This window comes from Malus sylvestris, chromosome 10 (genome assembly GCF_916048215.2).
Source record: "Malus sylvestris chromosome 10, drMalSylv7.2, whole genome shotgun sequence".
Lineage (NCBI taxonomy): Eukaryota > Viridiplantae > Streptophyta > Magnoliopsida > Rosales > Rosaceae > Malus > Malus sylvestris.
Genome location: NC_062269.1, coordinates 16,011,411 through 16,038,326, shown reverse-complemented (window position 1 = coordinate 16,038,326; position 26,916 = coordinate 16,011,411). Strand labels below are relative to the sequence as shown.

The window sequence follows — 26,916 nt, the reverse complement described above, 5'->3', positions numbered from 1 at the left end:
AATTGTATGGGGCTTCCTCGTAGCATTATAATGTCTTCAAATTGCTGCAAATGAATATCCAATCCATGTGCAACTCTCTTTCCACTTATGTGGAATTGTCTCTGAGGATTATTTGTTATTAGTTTTGCAAAATATTTTCATACTTTTCTTTAAACTGGATTAAATTGAACTAGTAATTAATAGTTTAATTATTTTGATTATGTGTTTCTGGGTTGGCGCAGTAATGATGTTGCTCCAATAAATGTCTGGACATATGAGATTAAAAGAGTGATATCATATGCAACCCGGGCGCCAATTGTAATTTGTCGTAAAAAAAAAATATTATATCCAACTATTTCAAATTAGTCACAATTATTTATTTATTTAGTTAAAAAATATATATACATTTGAGTAGACATTTTTGACAAATATATTTGACCATATCATAGATATCATGATGTGAGAGAGAACATGTGTGAGCGATGTGGGTAGGTGTGACCATGAAGTGTAATGCTTATCAGAAAACCAACTTTTGTCCTTTTTTATGAATTGAGGAAATGCAAAAGAGGTAGGGGGGAGGGTGTTGTTTTGCTGACAGGGGTTAAATCAAGAGAACTTTAACGAAAAACTTTCGGAAAAACTTTCGGTACTGTTCATTTTAACGTAAAATCATAATTTTACACTAAAAAAATCAATCATGATACTATTCACTTTACCCTTTATTTTGTCCTTATCGTTAAAACTCAAAATTTTCAAACCATTTTTATTAATTTTCCTTTAAATCAAAGAAGTGGATGAGAGAGTGGATGCAATTATTATTGGTATTTCTAGTACCAAACTCAAGTCTTCCCACCTTCCCAAACAGTCAATTCAACCATAGGTCCATAGTAGCACCATATTGCTTCCAAAAAAAAGTAGCACCATATTTCTAAACTTAATGAACCACAGAGAGAGAGAGAGAGAGAGAGAGAGAGAGAGAGAGAGAGAGAGAGAGGGAGGGAGAGCAAAATCAACAAATCAGCTGATCGAGTCGACAATTTGAATAGACACAAACGATAACACAATATGAGACCGCGACGACAATCTAGCATGATCATGCTTTGAACTCCAGCAAGATCCATGCATTTGACGAGTAACAATGAATATGAAATCGTCAATCTTACAATTCAGCAAAGGCTTCATAAATCCAGAAACATTATTCAAATACATTCATTACAGTCACGGTCATAAAAAAGGGAAAAAGATGTATCCTTTGCTATCTGATATATAAATCCTTCATGAGGCACGCAGCAAAGTTTCTTCTTTCTATTTTTTTTTTTTCCAGCGACGGGTGCTCAGTTCATGCACAAATAAAGTTAGTTTCAGACAAGAAGGGAGGACTAGATTCTCCCCCAACTTTCAGTTTTAATGATACAGCATCAAGAATTCAAATTTCAGGCTTGGTCATCAATGGTTTTCCCTTTCAAGTAAGCAGGGCTGTCGTTTTACAAATCGGGCACAGATTCTTCTGCATTAGCCATTGTTTGATGCAACTGGTGTGGAAGTGATGCCCACAATCTAGTGTGCCAATATCATCCTCATCAGCATAAGCCTCCTGCCATGATAAGGTTTTATACAAGGTAACAAGGACAAGTAAATCAGCTGCATTAACTAATTGAAAGCAACCAGCTGTGTTCTTGTGCGGGTAGCGATAGTTGCATAGCTCATACCTGACAGACACAGCATGGTTCCAGATCTGCTGGGGATTTTTCTGAAATACAGAGAAATATTCGCTGTTTCATGCACTTCATAATAGTCTCCTCACTCAGTCCAGTGCTAACATCTCCTATACGTTCCCCCAGTGCCAGCAGTTCCTATTGTCCAAAAGTACAGTAATAGGAACTGTTCCGAAACAAACAAAAATAAAAAGAAATAAAAAAAAATAAATAAATAAAGCCCTGGGAAAAATACTTGCCTCCATCTTACCTCATAAGACATGTTATCAACATCAAGGCGCATGTCTCTGTGCCTGTCGTGCATCTCAGCCATGCCATGATATATGAATGGGTCAAGGAGCATATAATCCTGACATCACCACATGAATGTTGATTGTCAAACATATGTAATACACCGTATTTAAGCTCCTTTCCCCTTGTTCAACAAAAGCATTTAACCGTAAATACTAACAGAAAAAAACAATCAAGCCTGTACCTGCTCATAAACATACCCAGATGATTACAATTTAATTATGCTGCCCTTACAATCGTTAGTTTCATCTTTCTCCCCAACCCTATAATTTTTTTCGCACATACCATTTAATCAACCCCATCAAATCATAGTCCACACCATGGAGATGCAGACGATTGATTATCCAGATATTTTATATTCTTAAAGGTCGTACCCAGTGCACAAGGCTCCCGCTTTACGCAGGGTCTGGGAGAGGTGAATGTCGGCTAGCCTTACCCCCATTTATGAAGAGGCTGCTCCCAAGTCTCGAACCCGAGACCTACCGCTCATGGGCGAAGGCACTTGCCATCGCACCAAGTGCGACCTCTATATTTTATATTCTTACTCGAGAAAAAATCCTATATAATGCTGATGCACAAAGAACAATGTCCAATGTGCCGCACAAAGAAAAATGTCCAACGTGCCGCACAAAAAAAGAAAAGAAAAGGGGGGAATGAACAGTAGAATAACCAGTATTCTGTGCTACTTTCTTCTATAGGACATACTTCTGCTATGTTTGCATGTTAACCCAGTAAAGTAGACAGATCTATGGCAATCAGGCATATGATAAACAGACTACCTTCACAACACATCAAAAGGTTGTTTAGGTAGAAATTGTTGTACTAGATTTATTTCTAACAGGCTTTTTTCATGTCACAGCTAGTATACCCATTACTCAAGCTGCACGTTGGCAGCTAAACAGTTACCAGATTTGGCCATAGAAATGGCACAAACAAAGCTCAGTGTGTTCTATGGTGCTCCAATGTACTTACAGAGAATGAAAAATCAAATTTTAAATCAATCATAACATATGACAACACCTGCATCGAAGATATCTAACCTTGTACCTCCATGTTTTTGTACTTGTCAAAAGACCATGACTATCAGCCTAAGCCAGATACCAAAACAGCCTTTTGCAGTTGCAATAAAACATATAGATTCGAAGTTAAACCAAACAGAAATTAACATAGAGGTCAATAGCAAACCTCGGCGCGTAAGTTCTCACCCCTACGCATAGCATTCAAAACTTGACGAATCTGGTACGCAAGAAAATTATAATGGTTAGTTCCCGAGGGAATGATTCTTTTGCAAAATTTAGTGGGATATAGAACAATAAAACTTGAAACACGGATGCCATCGTATAACCAGTCCAAGGCAAGAACCATTAAGTAAAATGCAAAATAATTCCACTCAACCCCACATCCAACCATAAAACTTAATGTGCAAAAGTGAAAGAATATGAATATAACAAATATCAAAATAGTAAAGAATACAAGGACAAAGCTGGAGATTTATATGAACGGGGGGTGGGGCATCCTCAAACAACAAAGATATAATTTAAAAAGCTAAATAATTTACGCAACAAAATACTTATATATTAATCAATAAGATTTTTCATACAACATATTACAACATCTCTCCATGCGTTTTCATGTTTTAAAAGCATTGCATGACAACTTCATTACCAATACAATCAAATATCTCTCCTTATAAAAATAACCATGTAATCACCCATCCATTAATTTCCCAGCCAATTTCTCAACCGAATGTTCAAAAATTTCGTGGCCTAAAATGCTCTTTCAACGTTGGCAGTAGCAACTGGAAGAGTTAATGCTAATGTCACAAACAAGTAAACTAGTGAAACACCTTACTAATGTCACAAGCGTGTACATTTTTATTCTACCAAAAAAACTGTGTAGGGGCATCTGCCCCCGTGGGCCCAAGGTGGCTCCGTCCATCAAAGAATAGTTTAATTTTCCCAATCAGAGGCCAAAGTTAATTACTACCTGCTTTAATGTAGCAGTACAAATTAGAATTAGCTCCCTACATACATAAAATGTTATATTATCATTAACACAAACATTTAGTACCCAGTCAACACAGTACATATTCACACTGGCAGTTTCACCTTACTCGTAAGAAAAGAGTGGCACCATTGTCACCCCTATTTTATCTACCCAGCGACCTTGTTTTGCCACCCCCACAAAATTTTGTAAATAAATTTTTTTCTAAACTGCCATTATTCCCACAATATCTCTATCTTAGCAACTCCACCACCCACCATATAAACACTCTTTGTAACGCTCAAATTTTCTCTTGATATCAGATAACAGTGCAGGCCCTTAGCAAAAGAAAAAATGCCAGTGTGTGCTGGCCTCTTCTTATAATGGTCTCCTTTAAAGTTATTTTGTGAAATGCTAAATTTGCAATAAAAAGTTTTGGAGTAGGTGAAGTAGATGGGGAGGTTGAAATAGCGCCCCTCAAAAGAAAACGGACAGGACAGAAGTATCTTATTTAGCAACCACAAATTGAAAAGTGGAAAGTTAAAACCTTTATTGTTCATCAACTACTGTGGAGAATATATACAATATTATCACGAGAAATGTTTACGTGAATACTCTCGTTCAAGTAAAGCATGAAAAAACTTTAAGACGTGAAAGTTCCAGTAACTAAGAGACATTCAAAAAAGGTGATACTAAGATTTACTCTGAATGTCAAAATGATGACAGAAACTGATAAAAGCCTTTGCAAAATTAATTCTAAAAATGTAATATCCATGATATAGAGTCCCCAAAGAGTACATGTACGGTGAGAGTGTACTTGAAAAGTAGGAAAAAGAAATAAAAACACAAACCTCAGATATAAGTCGGCGCCTCCCTTCGATGTCAGCTGCTAATGCCTGCAGTGACTGGGGCATATTAAGAGCATCATCACCTTGTCTGTCCACCAAGAATGCGGACCTAGGATATGGTAAGTGACGACCCTGGTTATTAGACCCAGAAGAACTTCCTGAATCCTGTGAGGAAGCAGGTCCTGAAGGTACTGAGTTAAAATGACTATGACCTCCGGGTTGAGAATCAATAGAAGGAAACAAAGACCAATCTATTGTTCTTTGATGATTTTCAGATGGAAAGTTGTTGGCACGGATCAATGCAGGAGTAGGCACAAAACGAATGCCAGAACTGGGGCTACTTCTTGAAGAGGAAGGGGCACCTACAGAAATGCTTAACTCTCCAGAGGCCAGACCCCAAATTGTGGGATCCTGTGCTGAATTTCTCATATCACTGGCAGTTGCAAAAGTTGAATGCTCCACATTGTTTCTGGGAATGCTTCTTAAGTTTGCTTCTCCTCTTAACTCAGCACCTCTATATCCAGACAAAAGAGAACTTGGTAAGCTGCCCACTCTTGAACTGGAAGCACCAGTCCAAGGACAAGGAAGCATGTTTCCTGACAAACCACTCATATGCATTCCAGGAAACTGGCTTTGGGGACCAGCCGAATTTGTTGCAGCTGCAGTTGTTGACCTCCTTTGTGATGATAAGTTGGATGGAGCAGATTCTTGCTGAGGCCCAGAACAAGCCCCCCTACAAAAAAATTCCTGCAGTGAGCTTGCTCCATTTCCTGTTGCATCTATTGAAGGAAAGGTATCAGATGCCCCAAGTATCAAACCAAACCTGGTTCTTGAGTTTTGTTCTGAAGGACCACCACTAGGAGAACTACGCAACGGTGTAGATAAACTTAAATTACTAGGACTATAACGAGCAGAACCAGTATTCCATGCACTAGTTTCAGCTTGTGGAAGGGAGCTAGAACTTCCACCAGAATAAGCCTGGCCTGAAGTACCCTCAAGGGCCTTTCGCTTGCACGATAAACCCCAAGATCCAAAAGAAGAACCTGGGTTGCCATCATTTTCCTCAACCAGAAAATCGGTGCTTCTGGATAAAGTCCCAACAATATCAGGTGAAGCACTACCAGAAGACGTCTGTTCTGTTTCTAATCCACCTGAAATATCATCTTCCATGCCAGGCACAGTATTACCACTACTTCCCACATATCCAGAATTTATATTTTCATTTTGAAAGCCCTGAGAAAAAGATGGCCCATCTTGAATCTGATTGCCACTGATTCCAATAAGAGCTCTCCCAGGAAAAAGGATATTTTGTTCAACTCGTCTTTCTTCTGAACTATGACCAATCACAGGACAAGCACTATAAGGAGATGACCAACCTTGTCCCAATTTCATTCCATCATCATCAACTGGACCCAATCTAGAGCTAGGTTCACCTGAACCACTCAAGTTCTGGTTACTAGAGGCATTTAAACACGGAATCTCACCAGATGTCACCATATAACTTGACAACCGGTTTTCAACAGGATTTAGCATATTATTCAAAGAAGTCTGCTGACTCATAGTAGTGCTGTTTGAGAGAGATCCAAGCCCAACATCTGTGATTTCAATGAAAGTATCAATACCACTCCCTTGACCTTGCATTAGGGTCAACGAATCCCACCAAATACACCGGGCTCAGAAAACACTATATGGTGTTCACAGGTGGTTCAGATAAAACCCTAGTGTAAAAGATCGGGAATATCAACTCAATGCCGGTACTCTGAATGTAAGAAAACAAAATTGCAAACATTAGTTCAAATTCATCTATAAATAATATAGCAAGAGATAAAACAGGATTCAGATTCACTAATGGGGATAAGATGATATAAAATCAATTTCTTGCATTATGTGCATGCCTTTAACTGAAAACCCTGACCCTGGAAATTGATAAAATAATAATAAGAAAATCAATATGGTGACAAAAATAAGAAGGTGCATGAAACAGTCTGAGACTAGTGACGTGGTGTCATTCAGGAAGATGTAAGCTCATCACTAGCAGAGCAATTACAGCAAAAACACCTAAAATGGAACGGTATGAGGAATTTAACCGGGAGAAGGGGGGAGGGGGGAACGATAAACAAACGTAGGACAAAGTAATAACAGAAACAAAATTAGAACACAGAGAACAGTCAGCTTATTCTCAAACAATAATCTTAATTAATTTTATATGGTATAAACTCTCTTACAAACTAGCACCTTAAATATCAAAAATATCCTAAACCCTAATATAACTTAGCACCATAGTATTACACATAAAGCCAGTTGCCCATCAATTCGAATCCACATTAGTAATTTAGTAGAAACTAAACAAGCAGCTTCATACTTGGAATGTTGATATACTTTGCCCTTGATATGGTCAAGGATGTCATAAACTATAAGTTTTATATCTATGAACTCTCAGCCTAGCTTACCTCCAATATGTGAACTTTTACTCACAAGTTTAATCATGCGATTCTTACACAGTCAAGTGTGAACTTTTTAAGTAAACTGTATTAATGTGCTCAAGTTAATTTAGTTTTGCACCAAAATAAAGTTGAACTGGGTCTGGTTGACCAAGAATCAAGAGTACACCACCCTTTCTCAATCTTACTCAGGCAGACTTAATTAATAGAAAGAATTGGTGGGAACAGGTTAGAATTTGGTTGAACTCAATAAGACATACTGTAGCGAAACTGATCACTCAGTTGCAGTTTGGCGCGAATCAGGCTAGCTGAATTAACACCCTCTATTTGATCAAAAAGACTAAATCAAATGAACTTAACTTAATTCCTAAACACTGGTGCTTCTACCGAACGATTAACGAATAATGAAAATCTTATTCCATTATCAATAGCAACAAAAATGATATTAAAATCCACCACAGAATCAAGAACAAATAAGCCTTGATATCAAAATCCAAGAACTGATATTATAGCCGTCCATCACATGTTTAAACCAATGCAAACGGGGATTAAACATCTGCAATAGTAAAAAAGATGCAAATTAGAAACTTGTGAAAAATCGCCCAACCCATTTCTTCAACTGGGTTCGAATTTTGAACATACCCAACTCAGGATCTTTGCAATTCTGGCCAAAAACCCAACCAAATTGATTTATTTTCAAATGATTCGACTCAAACCAGGAAAACAAACCAAACCCAGAACGCATAATCAACAACTAAATTCAGGTCATATGGGTCCGTTCCGATCCTCCTAATTCTCTCCAATTCGGAAGAAATGTAAACCACAAAAACAAATAAAATTAAAAACATTGAAAAAAATGGAAAATGATAATCCAAGGAATTAATGGTGGGGAAAGAATGAGGAAGAATAAATACCGGAAGGTAGACTGGGGAGGACGAGAGATGACAGACGGAAGCGGCAGGATCAAATGGTATGGTGAGAAAACGTCTCCCACACACACACTCTTCTGTCTGTGTTCTTCTGAGTCTCTGATTTTCCTTCTTCCTTCAGTTACTGGTTTATATTATTAAACCAATTTAATGCGAAAGAGATAACCCGGAATGCGACAAAAAAGCCCAAGTGAGCGCAACGGATGAGACAAAAAAGCCCAAGTGAGAGCAATGGATGAGAGAGAGAGAAGGAAAGAAAGAGGGAGAGAGAACGCAGGAGAGGTGATTAGAGAGAGAGCATGGAATGAAAACGCATTAGAGAGAGTGCTGATGTTTAGAGATTTTTGCTGAGGTGGGACATGAATGAGATGGGTGGGACCCCCGTCTCTGTTTTCTGGATTTGGGTCCACATAGCTTGCATGCACTCGTTTTACCAGATCTCTTTCAGGCCATCGGATCAAGTGATCCGGTTTCTTAAAATTTAATCCAACGGTTAAAGTTATTATAATTTTTAAAGGAAGCCTCTATTTTAGCCGTTTGATCAAATTTTAATGGTCCGGATCACTTGATCTGTTGATCTTGGTGGAAGAGATCCAGAGATGATCACTTTCCCGTTTTTATCCCACTTAGCATTTCCAATGGAAGTCCATGTTTAGGGACTCTCACTACTATTTTTGAGTACTCACTTAAGGACTTTAATACAATTTTTGTATCTTTAAATGAATATTGTCTCCAATGAAAAAGTATTTATAGTAGAATCCTTATATTTAAAGTTTTTATGATTTTATGTGATACTTTGATCAGGTGCACATTTTTTGTTTATGTTAACCTTTTTTTAATTAATTAAAAACATTAAAATTAAAAGCATTTAATTAATTAATTAAAAGAATTAAAAGTATTAAAAGCTTCAATTAGTCACTCAATACTACGGTCTGGTGCTATTCATCTTCACTTATAAGTGAGAGGTCTTAGGCTTGAATCTCATGGATGAAAAATTCGATATCGAATTAGGTTGTTCATTGTGTACTCAGGAAGAAATAAAAAACAAAAAAATAAAATAACTTCAACTCAGATTGTGGGCTCCGTTTTTCACTCAAAGTTGTCCCTTTGCAGTCTCCATATGTGAGGACATACACCATGTATCCGGTGGGTCCGTATACTTTAGGAACTTACTTTCTGATCCATTGGAAATTTATTTTGTCCCTATATTTGCTTTATACCCATTTTATGCAGTGGTTGTCCCTATTTTGGGACTCTACTAGAGATGCTCTTAGGCTAATTAAATAATAGTATGACAAAAAAAGTTAACTACATAATAGAATAATGTTATTGTAAACACGGAAATCCTGTGACAAATGACAAGAGAACACATGTACAAAGAAAATGTTTGTATTAATGAATTTGTAGGATTACAGTCTCTTTACAACTTGATCTTCTGATTCAATCTCCGAGCTGTAAGGTGTAATGTTGTTGATCCAAGGGTCGCGATGACTTGATCTTGGATGAACGGATGCCGCAAGGTTTTGGCTTTTGGCAATAGAGGAACCGGCACTTGTAGGGCTGCTTGGTGGTTCTTCATGGGTTTGACGAAGAACGAGGAGGGTTTTTCGAGTCTTCTTGGGTTTTTAGTGGGTTTAAATGCATGAGAGCTTCAAAGTTTCAAAGCTTCAGCATCTGGGCGTGAATGATTTTCTGGACCCTTTTCTTCATCTTAGAGCCTCCTATTTATAAACTCTCCGAGCCTTGCCCACAGATGGATTTGGTCTTGATTGTGGGCTTGATTAATTGACGAAAGAACCAGGACTCGATTTGTGGGTTGGTTCATGATTTGTCTCTATCAAATAATATTTGATTAAATTAAATTAAAATCAAATAATTTCTTTCTGCCAAATGTTGACACGTGTCATTCTTGATGACTCGTCCGATTTTGATGAGTCATATCCATGTGTACGATTTGTGAAGACAAATGGCACATGCCACGTATGCCCTGGCATGTTAAAACTTTAATGTATTGGTGAACATTTATTTCACCGAAATTTCGATGCCTTCAAATGCCCACACTTCAAGGGACGTCGAGGCTTGATCTTAAATTGGGCTGGAAGTTTTTTCAAAGGCCGTCAAGGCTTGATCTTGAATGAAACAGGACCATGATGAGTTTCACATGGCTGGTGATCTTCGGCTTTGGTATTGGATGAATCGAAACGTGCTTGTTGCGCTTGTTGATTCTCCACTAGGAAGAACAAGAGTGTTTGTTTTGCTAGACAGCTTTCTGAAGTCAAATTTGATTCAAAGGTGGTGTACACTTGATCTTAAATTAGACTTGTGATTTCTTCAAGAGTCGTCGAGGCTTTACCATGAACAAATTGGACCACGATTAGTGTCACATGGCTGGTGATCTTCGGCTTTGTTGAGGATGAGTCAACACGTATTTGTTGTGCTTGTTTATTTTCCGCAAGCTTGATGAAGAACATAAGTGTTTGCTTTAACCAAAGAGCTTTTTGGTTTCCTCCAAAGGTCTGAATTTGCTTTGTAAACATGAAAATTATGTATCAAATGAAACAAGAACACGTGTACAAAACAAATTTGTATTGATTTGAATTTGTAGGTTACAATCTCTGTTTACAATTTTCCTTTAATTCATTTGATGTAGATGTGTGATTATTGATCCAAGGGTCACGATGACTTGATCTCGGACGAACAGTTGAACGATTACTTCAAGTTTTGAGCTTGAAAACAACACGTTGATGATCTTCACGTCAAGGGTGCGACAAAGGGTAGTGTTTGATGCAGGATTTTGTTGCTTCAAGGATCTTGGCGACTTGATCTTGAAATGAATGTTGCTACAAGTTTATAAGCTTGCAACAAAATCTTGAAGGAATCGGCACGAGCGTTTGTTAATTCTTCGAGGAAGTGTTCGGCTTTGGTCGAGAGAATGTTTCGGCTTTGGTTGAATGTTCTTTGAAGAGAGCTTTGGCAACGTATTAGTCTTCAAAGGTTTGGCAGAGGTTCTCTTGTGTAGAGATTTTTTTACCCTTATACTTGTGGGAGGGCCTTGTATTTATAGGCTTCTCAAAGCTTGCCTTTGGGTGGATTTGGCTTTGATTTATGTCCTAATTTGTCCATGGGAGAATTTAGGCATGTTTTGTGTCTTAATTTCAGCCACTTTACTCCCTTGGCCGAAATTATGAGGCCTTATTGCCTATTTTGCGAGCAATCTTCAATTTTTGCTTGTTTTATGAAGATGCCTTAACTTTCTTTCCGGTTTTAGGATGAACTAGACCTTTTTTTTGCCGAATTTAAGGGAGTTTTCTCCCTTGTGCTGATTTTTAGGATGATTTTATATTTCCTTTGCTTGATTTGTGCCACATGTCATTGATGACTTGCCCATTTTTTTATTAATCATATGCCACGTGGAGCTTTGTGATGCTTCATTTGTATGCAACGAAATTTACATGTCTACGAAATATTTGTGAAAAACAAGTTCATTTGAGTAAACATCTATGCATGCAATTAACAATTAAAGGTGGAATCATGCTTGTATGCACTCAAAAATAAAACTTTACCCATGAAATTCAAGGCCTAATAGTTATGGTGAACAAGGACTTAACTCAAATCTTAAAGAAAAGAGTTGATAAACTTTTACACCTTTGAAGCACCTCTTTTCTTAGCAAAGGATATTCACCCATGTGAAGGGCCTTCTTTCCTTAGTCTCCTTGCTCCTTGGCTCCATGGATGTGGATGGAGGAGTTTTGCTTCTTAGCTCCATGACTTCTTGGATATGGATGAAGGAATGGATTCTCCAAGTTCCCAAGAAAGGTGTTGGTGATATGTTTTAAACCTTCCTAATGCTAAAACATATTGAGTATAATAGCACAAGTAAGGGTGTCGAATCCATGATGCGTAAAATAACTAAACACACAAATTAAACCCTCTTTTTGACAATTGTAGTCTAGATGTAAGTAGGGTATCGTTCTAGGCCGGGGATTAGGAGGGATTGCTAATCTATTCTAAATTAATTTAAAAATATTAAATAAGACTCAAGGACACAAAACTAGGCTAAAAACTCTAATAACTCGAAACACACTTAAAATGACTCAAAATAATGAAAACAATTAAATTAAACACTAGGAACTGAAATGGACGGAAATTAAATTAAAAGACTAACAATAAAGAAAACTAACTAAATAATATAATTTAATAATGGATGGGTGTTTGGTTTTGATGAAAAGTAAATTAAACTTAATTAAATTACAGAATTGACAAAAACATAAAATTAAGGTAAAAGGATAAATGACGGACTAGCTAGAGGGTTCTTCTCCACACATGTTATACTTGCATACAAAATGATTTCCAGTTGTTCATTTAATAAATTTTGAATCTCAATACTCCAGATTAACCGTGAACAGCACTTTTTTAATCTTCAAGTTTTCCTTAAGTTATTGAATTGGCGGGAAAACGCATACAACAATTCAAAACATTCTTCAAAAGTCCCCTACGTGAAAAGCACAATAGAGATACAATCAAAGATCATTAAACTTTGTGAAAACTATAAGCATTGACGAGGCATTCGTAACTATGAAAAGCATGATACTCTTGCCAAGAATTTACTTAACGTGATTGTGACTAGCAACCTTTACTACTTGTGAAAATAAGTTCATAACGATTAGGTGAAATTCACTTATATTCTAGCATCAAATTCATGCATGTAAATTAAGCGTGCACTCTCAACCAACATACACAAATCAGTTTTTATACGAACGGATAAGTAAATTGAAATCACAACTTATGAAATCACAACCGAAGGTAATCAATTCATATTACAAATATATTCATGGTTTCGAATTAACCTCTAGCCAAAATAAAATTAATTACACATTATTAAAACAAAAATAAAATATAAGTTTGGAAAGATTTAACCGGAAGATAAAGGAGTTTTGCTCTGTCCTTTCCGAGGTGTGCTGCGCAGGCAGCTTTCTCTCCGTGCCGAGGCTCTCCTCTGCCTCTCTCTGCAAAGCCCTGCTATATTTCTATTCTTTTTCGCCCAAAACAGCCTTTGACTTCTCTCCTTCTGACTTCATGTCTTCTCTTTTTTTATTTTCTTTTTCTCCCCGATGCTGCTCTCTCTGCACGTCCTCACCTCGGTTTCTGCTGCCGCAAAGCAGCCTTCTGCTGCTTCTCCCCGTGCTGCCAAAGGCAGCTCCCTCTCTCGTCAGTCACCTCTCCACTCTCACGCTGCCCAAAAGGGCAGCTCCCTGTGCTCACCCTGTCCCTTGCGTCTCTGCGAGCTGCCCAAAGGCAGCTCCCCTTTTTTTCTTCTATTCTTTTCTTGGATCCCATCTTTTCTTTCCTTCCTTTTAATTATGCCGTGTCCCTCTTCCAGTTTTCTGCCTTCTTTTTCCTGCTTTGACTCCCCCAGCGTGCTGTCCACTTTGACTTGCTGTCCTCCCCGCACTCCTCTCTTGGATTCCCTTTATTTTATTCTTCTTTCTTCTCTTCCTTTGCAAACATCATAATAATGAGAGGGACAAACATTGTTTATAAAATGTAAATTAGTATTATCATGTGACATTAAAGGGTAAATTTGCATAACAGATCCTATAAACACAAAAATAACGTAAATAGCTCAAAAATATAAGGAACTAACCAAGAAAAGACGAGTGAATTCGAAGTAAAAATATATATAAATATGATCCGATCAAATACCCCCACACTTAACTTTTGCTAGTCCTCGAGCAAAACAAAGAAAATAAGAACAAGAAGTAACAAGAAAAACATTAGCTTCCCCCTATGTGACCCTCATAGAAATTCATTTAAGAAAACAAATCATCAAGAACCATAGCTAGCATCAAGGAACTAATCCAAGTTCATCTTCCTTATTCAAATATTAGCAGTAATCTTTGAATCATCCTTGAAGTGTAGTGTGTGAGATAGCCATGCTAATGCAATTTCAAGTTTTTGTTTTTAAAAACATCATATGCAAACTAGCAACCTTCTCACGGGATATACACTCAATCACACATGTGTTTAGTTTTAATGTGTTTTGCTCAAAGAAACAAATGTGAAATTTCTACCATAAGCTTGCATAAAGATCACTTCTCCACAATCATAATTGCAAAACTTAAATCAAGAGGACTTTTATTGGATGTAATGAGGCTTAGGGATAGGGTTATTGAAACGAAAGAATAGGAAAACACAAGTTCCAAGCTACATTGCAAGCAATTCTTTTCTTTAGATTTATAAGAACTCAAGCTCTCCAACGATTCTTCTAGCACCTCCAACCACACCCTTAAACTGAAACTTTAAAAACTTTTTATTTCATTTGTATACAATCTTTCTTTTTCTTTTTCTTATTTTTTTTTTTATTTTTTTTTATTTTTTTTTTTTATACAAACATGAAATACCCCCACACTTATTCTTTTGCCAAACACCTTCAAAGTACTTCACAAACATTTCTCATAAGATAATCTCACATTGCTCACTAGCTTGCTTGGAAAGGGTAAGGAAAAAATGTTTCAGGTATAAGGGTAGACATATCTGGTGATAAGAAATAAAAGGCTCAACATACACGGCTCAAATTGGCAATCTAATGATATCATTCTTATTTGGGAAACATGGTTATTTGGGCCATAGTGGTAAACCTAATGCCTCTATCATTTCCAAGTTCATGCAATCAATGACAAACATTTCGAAAGATCTTTACGCAAGTTCTAGAGATGTATCTCACATAAGTTCATCACACATGAAAGAATAGGAGTGTATGAAAAATGCACACACTTTCAATAGGCTCAAAAACTCACATAGGATGTATATGGTCACTAAATTCACATATAAAGCTTTAAGTCATGCTTTAGTTTCACATTAACAAGGCTATGTGCATTTGGTTTTTCAAAGATGGTCAAACATGTACAAAACTAACAAGAGAATTAGGAATTTCACAAAACACATGTTAACTAAGTTCTTGATAATCCTGATTCAAATTTGATCTAATTATATCATTGGGTCGGGAAACTAACAAAAATCTAATTTAAAACAATAAAGAAAACGACAATATTTTTGGATTTTTAAATTTTCCGAATTTTTTTTTTTTTTTTTTTTTATAAGAAAACAAAAAGCAACAACACAGACAAAAAACAACAACACAGAAACACAACACAGAAACAAATGAAATTCTGGAGATTTCTACCCCCACACTTAAACTTGACATTGTCCCCAATGTCAGAAAACACTATAATGCAAATAAAAATAAAATAAATAAATAATAAGAAACAAAATAAAACAATTGGACTGAAAACTTCCCTAATTTGCAGTAAAATCAAGCGATGACCCCCAAGCTAAAATTCTGCAATCAACTTCAAGGGTGGAAATAACTAAAAGTTCCTGCAAAGAAAAGAAATAATTCAGTTAAGTAACGCAAGAAAATTAATTAAAAAAAATTGCAAACGAAAAATTGAAAATTACGATAAAAGATAATGAATAAAACTAATAAGTAATCATTGGTCGTGCTTGTTGACTTTCCACAGCTTTCCTCTTGAACAGGGTGACACTTAGCTTTTCACTTGCAAGTGATGATTTTATGCTATTGTACTGCAAGGCTTTGCTCTTTGGTTAAGTTGCAGTTCCTTATTTGTTCTCCAAGCAGATGTGGCAGCTTCTCTAGTTCCTCAGTTCGGACTCCTTCCGCTGGGATGATTGTGCAAGCTGCATTCTTCTCTGCTTGTTTCTTCTGCACAACGGGCAGGCACGAGGGAAAGGTGTTGGTCCTTATTTCTTTCTTCAATCTTTCCAAGTGCCCACCTCTTGCTTTCTTTCTCCTTGTCCCTAGCTGAATTGTCTCCACATGCTTCGAGGTATCATTTTCACTTCCCTTACTGTCCCCCAGGCAGATGTGGTAGACGAAGAGAAAGCATAAAATGATGAAGATGAGTACTCGAGAGCAAGGCTAGGTAAGCAATCAGGAAGGGGTTCCAGGCAGTTGGCTCCAGATTGGAAGATTGATACCAAATGCTGGCTGATTGCTCTCTTTCTCCTTGTCGGAAAACAAAGACAAGGAGAAGGACATGGAGAAAGCATGATATGAGATACTCTTGCTTTCAACCTTTATGATATGAAATACTTTTGCTTTGAATGGGTTGTTCGCAGGAGTATCCCAAGGAATGAGGAACACAGAGTGACTCGAGAGGATTCTTTGGGAATGCATTTTCGGAGATGAAGAGGTGTTGAGAGGGTGTGCTGAGAGAGTGTACTTTTGCTGTGGAAGGCGAAGGTAGAAACTTATAGGACTTGTCTTCACAACCGGAACTGTTCTCTCACTTAGTGTCGGCAGCCGGTGGATGGATGAATAGTACAAATTACGCGCTTTCTGACAAAGCTGCCCGTAATTTCCGCAAAGCTGCCAGTTGCATGTGACAAATGCTGACTAGGCTGAGAGAGACAGATGGTTGGAATCGGCACTTCGACAGACTGCCCGTGATTTTCGCAGAGCTGAGTTTGCGTGTGACGGGTGACAACACGTCTGGACAATTTGATCTTTTGAAATTCGGTGTTCGGCTCGCGGTTTCTGAGCAAGCCCAGCCTTTAAGAAATGAAACGCCTCTTTTGAGAAAAGAATCCGGCTTTTGAGAACGGAAACTCCTCTTTTGAGAAAAGAATCCGGCTTTTGAGAAAGGAGCCCCAACTCTTCGATTTGCGAGAGGACGCTTCTCTGAGGAGCGCCTCTTTGATTTCTTCTTTTTATAGAGGCGTTAATTTTGTTCCTCAACACACTTGAGTACCCTCCTGTAAACACTCCCTTCTTGCACTTGTTTAATCTTGATCATTCCGACTCTCTTCTTTCTTTACCACCTCTGAAAAATGTCTGGCCCTTCTGATCGTCGTTTTGACTTGAACATTGGTGAAGAGGCAGCTCCGCCTTCACCAGACAACATATGGCGGCCATCCTTCATATCCCCTACCGGTCCCCTTACCGTGAGGGATTCGGTGATAAAAAATGATATGACAGCTGCGGTGGTGGCCCGAAACCTTGTCACTCCCAGAGATAACAGACTGCTCGCAAGGCGGTCTGATGAATTGGCGGTCAAGGAGTCTCTGGCTCTCAGTGTGCAGTGTGCGGGTTCCGTATCCAACATGGCCCAACGCCTATATGCCCGAACCCGTCACGTTGAATCCTTGGTGGCTGAAATACAGAGTCTCAAGCAAGAGATTAAAGGGCTCAAGCATGAGAATAAGGAATTGCACAAGCTCGCACACAGCTATGCTACCAGCATGAAGAGGAAGATTGACCAGATGCAGGACACCGATGGTCAAATTTTACTTGATCATCGGAGGTTTGTGGGTTTGTTCCAACAACATCTGCCTTCGTCTTCTGGAGCGGCACCGCGTAGTGAAGCTCCAACTGATCAACCTCTGCCGCCTCCTCCTTCCGTGGCCCCGCCTACTACTGAAGCACCACCCGACCAATGAATACTATTAGTTTACATCATTGTAAAATATTTGTACTTTTTTTTTTTTTTTTAATTTTTTTTTAATTTTTTTTAAAAATTTTATTTTTTTATTTTTTATTTTTTTTATGTAATTTTTTTTTTTTTTTTTTTTTATCATTAATTTTAAATTTTGTCTTTTTTTTTTTTTTTTTTTATTATTATTATTTTTTTTTTTAATTTTTTTTTTTTTTTTTTTTTTATGTAAATTAAAGTAGAAAGACTTTGGTTAACCTTCCCCCATACTTAAACTAAATAACACAAACTCACAGAAATCAAACAAATAACACAACTAACTAAACAAAACAAAATGAAAGCAGTAAAGATAAGGGTGTAAAAATGCAAATCTGATTGGGTTAGCGATTCCAAAGTCTCCATTCGTTGAATGCTTGGGTTGCCTCCCAAGAAGCGCTTGATTTAACGTCTTTAGCCGGACGCATCTTTCCTTTAAATTTCCCTCGGCTCCATTTGAACCTAAAATCAAAGAAAGAAAAATAAATCAAATATCAAAAGTAAAATACACAAACACCAATATAAACATAACAAAAACAAAAATAAAAGGATTAGCAAAGTTACTAATCCCCGGCAACGGCGCCAAAATTTGATGCGTAAAATAACTAAACACACAAATTAAACCCTCTTTTTGACAATTGTAGTATAGATGTAAGTAGGGTATCGTTCTAGGCCGGGGATTAGGAGGGATTGCTAATCTATTCTAAATTAATTTAAAAATATTAAATAAGACTCAAGGACACAAAACTAGGCTAAAAACTCTAATAACTCGAAACACACTTAAAATGACTCAAAATAATGAAAACAATTAAATTAAACACTAGGAACTGAAATGGACGGAAATTAAATTAAAAGACTAACAATAAAGAAAACTAACTAAATAATATAATTTAATAATGGATGGGTGTTTGGTTTTGATGAAAAGTAAATTAAACTTAATTAAATTACAGAATTGACAAAAACATAAAATTAAGGTAAAAGGATAAATGACGGACTAGCTAGAGGGTTCTTCTCCACACATGTTATACTTGCATACAAAATGATTTCCAGTTGTTCATTTAATAAATTTTGAATCTCAATACTCCAGATTAACCGTGAACAGCACTTTTTTAATCTTCAAGTTTTCCTTAAGTTATTGAATTGGACGGGAAAACGCATACAACAATTCAAAACATTCTTCAAAAGTCCCCTACGTGAAAAGCACAATAGAGATACAATCAAAGATCATTAAACTTTGTGAAAACTATAAGCATTGACGAGGCATTCGTAACTATGAAAAGCATGATACTCTTGCCAAGAATTTACTTAACGTGATTGTGACTAGCAACCTTTACTACTTGTGAAAATAAGTTCATAACGATTAGGTGAAATTCACTTATATTCTAGCATCAAATTCATGCATGTAAATTAAGCGTGCACTCTCAACCAACATACACAAATCAGTTTTTATACGAACGGATAAGTAAATTGAAATCACAACTTATGAAATCACAACCGAAGGTAATCAATTCATATTACAAATATATTCATGGTTTCGAATTAACCTCTAGCCAAAATAAAATTAATTACACATTATTAAAACAAAAATAAAATATAAGTTTGGAAAGATTTAACCGGAAGATAAAGGAGTTTTGCTCTGTCCTTTCCGAGGTGTGCTGCGCAGGCAGCTTTCTCTCCGTGCCGAGGCTCTCCTCTGCCTCTCTCTGCAAAGCCCTGCTATATTTCTATTCTTTTTCGCCCAAAACAGCCTTTGACTTCTCTCCTTCTGACTTCATGTCTTCTCTTTTTTTATTTTCTTTTTCTCCCCGATGCTGCTCTCTCTGCACGTCCTCACCTCGGTTTCTGCTGCCGCAAAGCAGCCTTCTGCTGCTTCTCCCCGTGCTGCCAAAGGCAGCTCCCTCTCTCGTCAGTCACCTCTCCACTCTCACGCTGCCCAAAAGGGCAGCTCCCTGTGCTCACCCTGTCCCTTGCGTCTCTGCGAGCTGCCCAAAGGCAGCTCCCCTTTTTTTCTTCTATTCTTTTCTTGGATCCCATCTTTTCTTTCCTTCCTTTTAATTATGCCGTGTCCCTCTTCCAGTTTTCTGCCTTCTTTTTCCTGCTTTGACTCCCCCAGCGTGCTGTCCACTTTGACTTGCTGTCCTCCCCGCACTCCTCTCTTGGATTCCCTTTATTTTATTCTTCTTTCTTCTCTTCCTTTGCAAACATCATAATAATGAGAGGGACAAACATTGTTTATAAAATGTAAATTAGTATTATCATGTGACAATAAAGGGTAAATTTGCATAACAGATCCTATAAACACAAAAATAACGTAAATAGCTCAAAAATATAAGGAACTAACCAAGAAAAGACGAGTGAATTCGAAGTAAAAATATATATAAATATGATCCGATCAATCCACAGGGACTAATTGGACCTATATAATCACTTGTTTTGCAAGAACCATATGAAATGACTAAACTAGGCAACTTTAGACAGATTTGTTGTTGTAACTTAAAAACTCACAAGAATGATGACAACACAAGTAATGAATCAACAAGTAATAAAATGGAATAAAACCAATGGAGATGGAACTAGGGATTCGGTTTCACCATAGCTAAATTAATCCCATGTTTGTTAAATCAGTTTATGCTCATTCATTCACCTATTTCTTGAGTTTGTTTCACTTAGATATGATCAACCATATGATGTGTGGATTTGATCAAATCATCCTAGTCAAGAACCAAATTGTGATGTGCAACTTTGGTTCTCAACCAAGGATGTTTTATACATATGAAACTTTCACAAAACCAAAGGGGACACACGGCATGATGTTTGCCAAACATCCCCTTCATTCACTCCCAAATCTGCCAAAATTATGCATGATGTGTGCTTCTAATTTTGGCTACACAACCTGTGGTTAATTCAAGTGGTGATCAAGCATTAAAATCAACACACAAAGTCACAATAAAATCAGAGAATGAAGCAAGAAATAGAAGGATCAAATGAGCATTATGAGTTAACTACATGGTTTTCTTGCTAGGCTACATCGAATCCCTAAGAGGAGATTAGTTACATTTCATGTTTACAAACGTTTTAACATAGAAATACATAACATGAATGAACATAGAATTGAGAAGAAGGAACCCTTGAAGCAAAACTGATGTTGAAATCCTTTAAGTGTAGCCTTCGGTCTTGATTCTCCAAATGTGATGCAACATGAAAGATGAGCAGCTTGTGGATGGGTGGTTTTTTTTAAATGGGAGAGAGGGTGGTCAGAAATTTGGATGGCTAAGTGAGTGAATGGTGGTGTTGCGGATGGGATAGAGAATGGACACAAAATGGAGTTTCTTGGTGTGTGAATGAGAGTGTGACCGAGAGAGCTTGAAGTGAGATTGCATGGACTTTAAATTGAAGTCCTAATGAGAACATGCAGCTGGAATTAGAGTAATGGATCTGCCAATCTGAAATGATGATGAATTGAAGTGATTTCTGAGGTGGTAAGGCACGGCATGTTGAAACACAAGCATGTGTAGGACTTATTTAATTCAAGAGGCATGTGCAATGGCTGCAATGTGCAGTGGACAACCAGAAATTGTTTTCCACATGCTGGAAAGGGAAAGAAAGGCACGGCATGGCTTGGTTTGGATGTGCAAAGGTGGCTGAATGACTTAGATTAATGAAGACACATGCATTGCTGCAAAAGGGAGTTGGAAAAGGTAAGGCAATGCACGGCAAGGTGTGAACATGCATGTAATCACATGTTGTTGAGGTGTAAATAGAAGGGAAAGCACGGCAGGTTTGAACACATGCATGTGATTGCATGTTTTGATGTTTAAAGGAAATGGAAGGCACGGCACAAATTGTGAACATGCATGTGATTGCATGTTTTGGAACCACCTAGGTTAATTCCAATGTTTTTGCCTTGTCTTGTCTCACCCAATATGGCCGAATGCCACCTTACACCTCCAAATGTGATCCTGAAATTCCATGCAGCCAAGTAACTTCTAAAATCCTCATTTGAAACTTCAAATTGACTCCACAAGAACCTTCTCCACGTTTGGGATAATGCTCAGCTACCAAAAAGGGGTGATTTTACTTCATTTGCAATCCAATTGATCCTAAAACACACTTGGCTGCACACTAGCACAAAATAATGTAAAAACACAACTAGTTTGATTCAAAAACATCACAAAAATGCCAATTAAAGATGATATAAATGTACACAAAGTGTGTACATCAAAAGGGAACCTCTAAGTTTCCACACCAAGGAGAGCATTTAGGAAGAGATGAATGACCTAGGAAGAAATGGATGGTAGTGCATTCTTCCTAGGGTGGCCGGCCTCCTAAGAGAAGAGAGAGCTTTTGTATTTTTCTCTTTCTCTCTCTTGAAAACCCTTGATGAGGGAATGGGTTATAATTTTCTTTTCTGTAGCCACTTACATTAAGTGGCATAATTGAAATTAGAACCAACTCTCCCTCACACTCTCTATGGCCCACCATGTGGGTTCATTGGGCTTTCAAGCCCCTTTGTGTGTTTTCAAGTTTTCATACAACTTGAGTTATTGGACTTGATATTCAAATCCCATTGGGCCTTGAGGCCCAAAACTAACCCAATGTCTAAAATGAACTTATTTGTTTGATTAATTAACATATTAATTTATCCTAGCCATAAATAATTAAACCATTTAATTATCCTTACTCATCTCTGTTGTTTCTTCAATCTCTACCTTACACGGTGTACGATCCATTAGGTTCCTTTTAGCGAGGCAGTGGGCAATTAGAACTCTTCAAATCGATTGTGAATTGAAACTTACTTTTCAATTCTCCCTTTAGTGATTATACACCTTTAGGGCTTCCACAAATCATGAGTCACACCTAGTAATATTGCATGGCTACCCAAGCTAATCAGAAAAGGTGGAAAACCTATTCAGTTTGGGATTAGAATGCAATACGGTCTTTCTCTAATACAATACTCTTGACCACATTGTTTGATTTGATAGTTTATTCATGTTTACTATCCATTGTGATTCTCTAACTTATATGATTACCTTGAATGTGACTTGGAACGACTTCTTAAATCTCATTCATACTCTGGCCAAAGATTCTTAATCATATCGTAGAGTATTCTCCCTCAAACGGTTTGAAGGTTAGAGATCCCTTGTTGTGCATTCACTTGCTTCCATGGTTAAGTGGCTTAACCCCAACTATGCCGTGGACACCCTTTGACGAAGTGACTTTGACATAGTCAAAGATCATTGACCTAACCACAAGACAATTATGATGCCTCAGGTCAAATGACTACTTTGCATTATCCTAACCATGAGTTATCATGTGACATGAGTATGAGAACTCCTTGTTGATCGCGTTCAGATGACTCATTCTCTATTGAGCACCTATATGCTTGTCTTGGTGTCAGTCACACCAATGACTCGAAACCAGTCACTCTCTCTAATAGAAGACATACCACGTACTGATCTTAACAGATTATCAATGCCCAATTGGCAATCCTATGATCAGGAACGTTTAAAATATGTATACAAAAGAGAATGGTGTCATGAATCTAACTTCTTTAGATCACATTCTCCCAATTACATATTCCTTGGACTTATCGTTTAAGCATATAACATTTATATTAGACGGCTTTAAACAATAATCTTTGCCCTTTATTTTAAATTAGATTAGTTCAACATGTGAAATTTCTGTAAAGTATCATCATATGACTGGCTTTAGGGCACATTTCCAACATTGTAGGCATATGCTTATCACATGTAGGAAACGTGTTTTGAAGTCTTGCAATGTGAATGTTCTAACTCAAGGGTCGTTGAGACTTGATCTTGAATTAGCTTGCTTTTTGAAGGGCTGTAGAGGCTTGATCTTCAAATGTCCATAAAGTATCATGACCGCCGTGCTCCTGCTGAGTTGAAAGTGTTTGACAAACTTGGCGTAGTGTCAGAGCATGTAGAAGAATCTTACCTAGCCGTTTTCTTAGCTTGTTGGCTTTGTAAGTTTGTTTTCCTCAAAGATGACATCAACTTTATCCGTCCTAGAGTCCTTAAAGTGGCTAGCAAGATGGCTGCAGATGAATCTTTTAGCCTTGCAATTCTCGTCTTAGCCAATATTTATGACAGCTTGCATATTGTTTCGAAGTCAGCGAGCACTGAAGATTGTGTTGTAGTACTCCCCGACCACTATGTGGACGGTTGGTTGGGTGAGTATTTTGGCACCCATTTTTCTTCATCAACTTTAGACAAGTTAAGGCCTTCTTCGTTAACTTCAGCCAAGCGGGGGCTTTTGATGACAAAGTACTTTGGTGTGCTTTCTGCAAAGAGCTTTAATGATTTGCAAGCGCAAGCGTTGTTTAGAAGCTGTGAAAGTTTGAGAATGGATCATCTGGCAAGGGTTAGCTTGGCGCCGCGAAACCTTATAGATTATTCACACCTTCATTTCTCAGACTTGTCTTATCTTACAAGTTTTCGCTTGGGGTATGTTTCTTTACGACAAGGAGGCCGATGTATTGTTCAACCGTATAGTCCTCACCGTTTCAACAGGCAGTTTGCCTTTGTCCAACATATGCCAGGCAAGTTGAAGGAAAACACACAGTCGAAATCCTTGCAAGCTGTGTATATGCATTGAGAGTCTTGTGCCCGTGCATGCACAAATGCTTTTATCATCCTGTGGGCTAATGACAAGTTCAAGAGTAATCCAGTGACTCGTGCCTACGTAGGTTGGTGGTGAAAGGTACACCATGAAGACTTGGGGACGGTAAATGGCACCAACTCTTCTCGTTCACGTAGAGATGCACCAAGGGAGAGTTGTTCTACAGTTTCTACGCAACTGGCACTTTTCGATTGTGCGAACCCAGCTCCTTTGCAAGATGAACTTGCAGCCTTAGCTCTTCAATGCCCGTGTTTGTCTTCTCAACGTTCAGATGCTTCTGAAGAGGTGGGTAACGAAGTTGACTCACATGAAGATGAGCTTGTTTTGCGGCATAAAAAGAAGAAAGTTTTTAGGCGGGTGATAAGTTTTGAACAAACGACCGCTTGAAGGTGCTCAAGATGACAATGATGTCAATTTTCATCATAAGAAGAAGAAAGTGTTTAGGCCTCCTTAATTTGCTGGTTGTGCATCACTTGAGAATGATGTATGTATTTCCTTATTTCTTGTGATTTCTTCTGCTTTCATTGGTTTATCTTTTGTTTCTAACATCTTTCTTTGTCTTCTTTAGGTTGGGCCCTCTTATTCCTTTGATTTGGTTAACATGAGTGTTCATTCCTTTACGGAAATGCTATTTGGAAGTAGTCTACCCACAGACGAGGAAATTGAAGATTCGCCTGGCGCAGAGCTTGTTCCGAATCTACCAAGTGACCCAAGGTTGCCGAATGTAGATGTAGGCATGCCAGAGATTGTCATGCGTCCAATACTTTTGCTAGCTAGCTCTAAGATCTCTCTTAGAGGGCCGAACTTTAGTGGCACTAAGCAACTCATCCATCGCATCAACCTTCGTGTGGCTGTAGATATCAACAGCCACATTGAGAAGAAGATTTCAAAGTGCCTATTAGAGGACCTTCCATTGCTCAAGGAAGAATTGTTGAAGCTTGTTTCTGCGATTAACAACCTTAACATTGATTCCTCACTCTTGAGAGTCAAGATTGCCGAGCTTATGGCTACCTCAATCGAATTTGTCTTTGCATGCTATTTCCTCGAAGAAGTTGAATATAAAGGTTAGAGCTCAGCAACTTGCGCCAATAGACTTATCATTTGCCCAAATTCGATCTTTGCAGCAAGCCGTTTCGAAAGGTTATCAAGCCACAGTGACTTCTTTGGCTTCTGTACAGGAGTGTCTAGAAGCTTTGGCGTGAGAATGACAACAATTAGAAGTCGAAGCATCACGACTTCAAGGTGTTCTCTCGGAGCAAGAAGCTACACTTTCTCAACATCAAGGGAAGATTTCATGCCTAGAGCAAAAGAAAGGCATGTCTATTGAGTTGCCCACCTTGTCTCCCACTGATGTGGAGACTTTGAAGACTTTAGAAGCCTTCCTTGCTTGAAGACCGTCGCTGTAGTTACAGGGACATAGCTATTCAAGTAATGTCTTCCATTCTTTGTACTTTAAGCCTTTTTTTTTTTTTTGCTTATTTTGTAATAAGGCTTTGTAGCCAAATTCTTCCTTTAAAGAAATAAAGTATTCACATTTTGAATTTGTTCTTTATTCTTCAAAGTGTTAGTGTTTTTGTTGATGATGTGACTGTACTTGAGGTTTTTTTGAAGTTTCAAGTTGCCTACGTACCCTCGGTTAAGGAGGGATTAAGTCATGATGTAGTTCAAGGGAGTGATGGGTTTTGGCAATTTTGATGGTGATTTTTTTTTTTTTGTTTTTTTGTTTTGTTTTGCCGTACACAGTTTATGTGTTGGAAGTATACCCACAAAGCCACTCATTTGATGTAATAGCTTTTGGAATACTTATTGTATTAAACTTTTATATGTTTAATGAAGGGCAAAGCTTATTGTTAATCACTATTTATTGTATCATGTGTTTAAGCAATAAGGGAATCCAAGGAATGTAGTTGATCTAAGAGATAAGTGATTTAAGTAAGTTAGATTATCGAGACCTTTCTCTTATGTTCATTCCTAAAACGTTCCTAGCCATAGGATTGCCAATTGGGCATTGACAATCCGCTAAGGTTAGTATGTGTTATGTCGACTCAAGCGCGAGTATGACTAGTCTCAAGTCATTTAGTGTTGGACACTAAGGCAAACACATAGGTACTCGAAAGAGTGATCGAGTACACTGAACAACGATGAAAAGAGAGTTCGAACATACATGTCATGTAAGAACTCGAGAGTTGCAATATGCAAAGTAGTCCTTTAACCTGAGGCATCATAGATGTCTAATGGTTAGGTCCTTGATCTTTGATCATGTCAAAGGCATTCCATTGGAGTGTCCACGACATTGTTGTGGTCAAGCTACCTAGTCATGTAGGCATATGAATGCACAACAAGGAATCTCTAACCTTCCATGGTGGAAGGAGAATACTCTAAGATATGATTCGAGAGTCTTTGGCCAAAGCATATGAATATGACTAAGGAAGTTTGTTCCAGATCATATTCAATTGAATCATATAGATAAGTATCACATTGGATAGTAGACATGAAACAAACTATCACTTAAACAATGTGATTAAGAGTATTGTATTAGAGAAGGACCGTATTGCATTGTAGTTGTAACTGGATAGGTTCTCCAACCACTTCTACTTAGCTTG

The 26,916-nt window shown here is 37.7% G+C and overlaps 1 protein-coding gene and 3 long non-coding RNA genes across 6 annotated transcripts in view; all 4 read right to left on the bottom strand.

Annotated features, from left to right (window-relative positions):
* The window catches only part of LOC126585538 (uncharacterized), a 91,032-nt gene that overhangs the window by 21,159 nt on the left and 42,957 nt on the right, over window positions 1-26,916 (bottom strand). The window lies entirely within an intron of this gene.
* LOC126585532 (uncharacterized) overlaps window positions 1-26,916 on the bottom strand; it is an 83,283-nt gene that overhangs the window by 19,441 nt on the left and 36,926 nt on the right. The gene's annotated exons all lie outside the window — the stretch shown is intronic.
* LOC126585515 (E3 ubiquitin-protein ligase MBR2-like) lies at window positions 1,139-8,464 on the bottom strand. Its single transcript, XM_050249967.1, has 6 exons — window positions 8,172-8,464; window positions 4,820-6,575; window positions 3,171-3,221; window positions 1,945-2,043; window positions 1,689-1,832; window positions 1,139-1,573 (listed from the first exon to the last, which is right to left on the bottom strand). The coding sequence occupies exons 2-6, from the start codon at window positions 6,455-6,457 to the stop codon at window positions 1,442-1,444; spliced, it is 2,064 nt and encodes a 687-aa protein (XP_050105924.1). The 5' UTR covers window positions 6,458-6,575; window positions 8,172-8,464; the 3' UTR covers window positions 1,139-1,441.
* Window positions 12,921-19,616, bottom strand: LOC126585536 (uncharacterized). Of its 3 annotated transcripts, none has more exons than XR_007610579.1 (2): window positions 19,589-19,616; window positions 12,921-13,323 (listed from the first exon to the last, which is right to left on the bottom strand). It is a non-coding gene; the product is annotated as an uncharacterized LOC126585536 (long non-coding RNA). The 3 variants fall into 3 exon arrangements; XR_007610577.1 differs by lacking the exon at window positions 19,589-19,616 and adding an exon at window positions 13,404-13,431; XR_007610578.1 differs by lacking the exon at window positions 12,921-13,323 and adding an exon at window positions 19,106-19,508.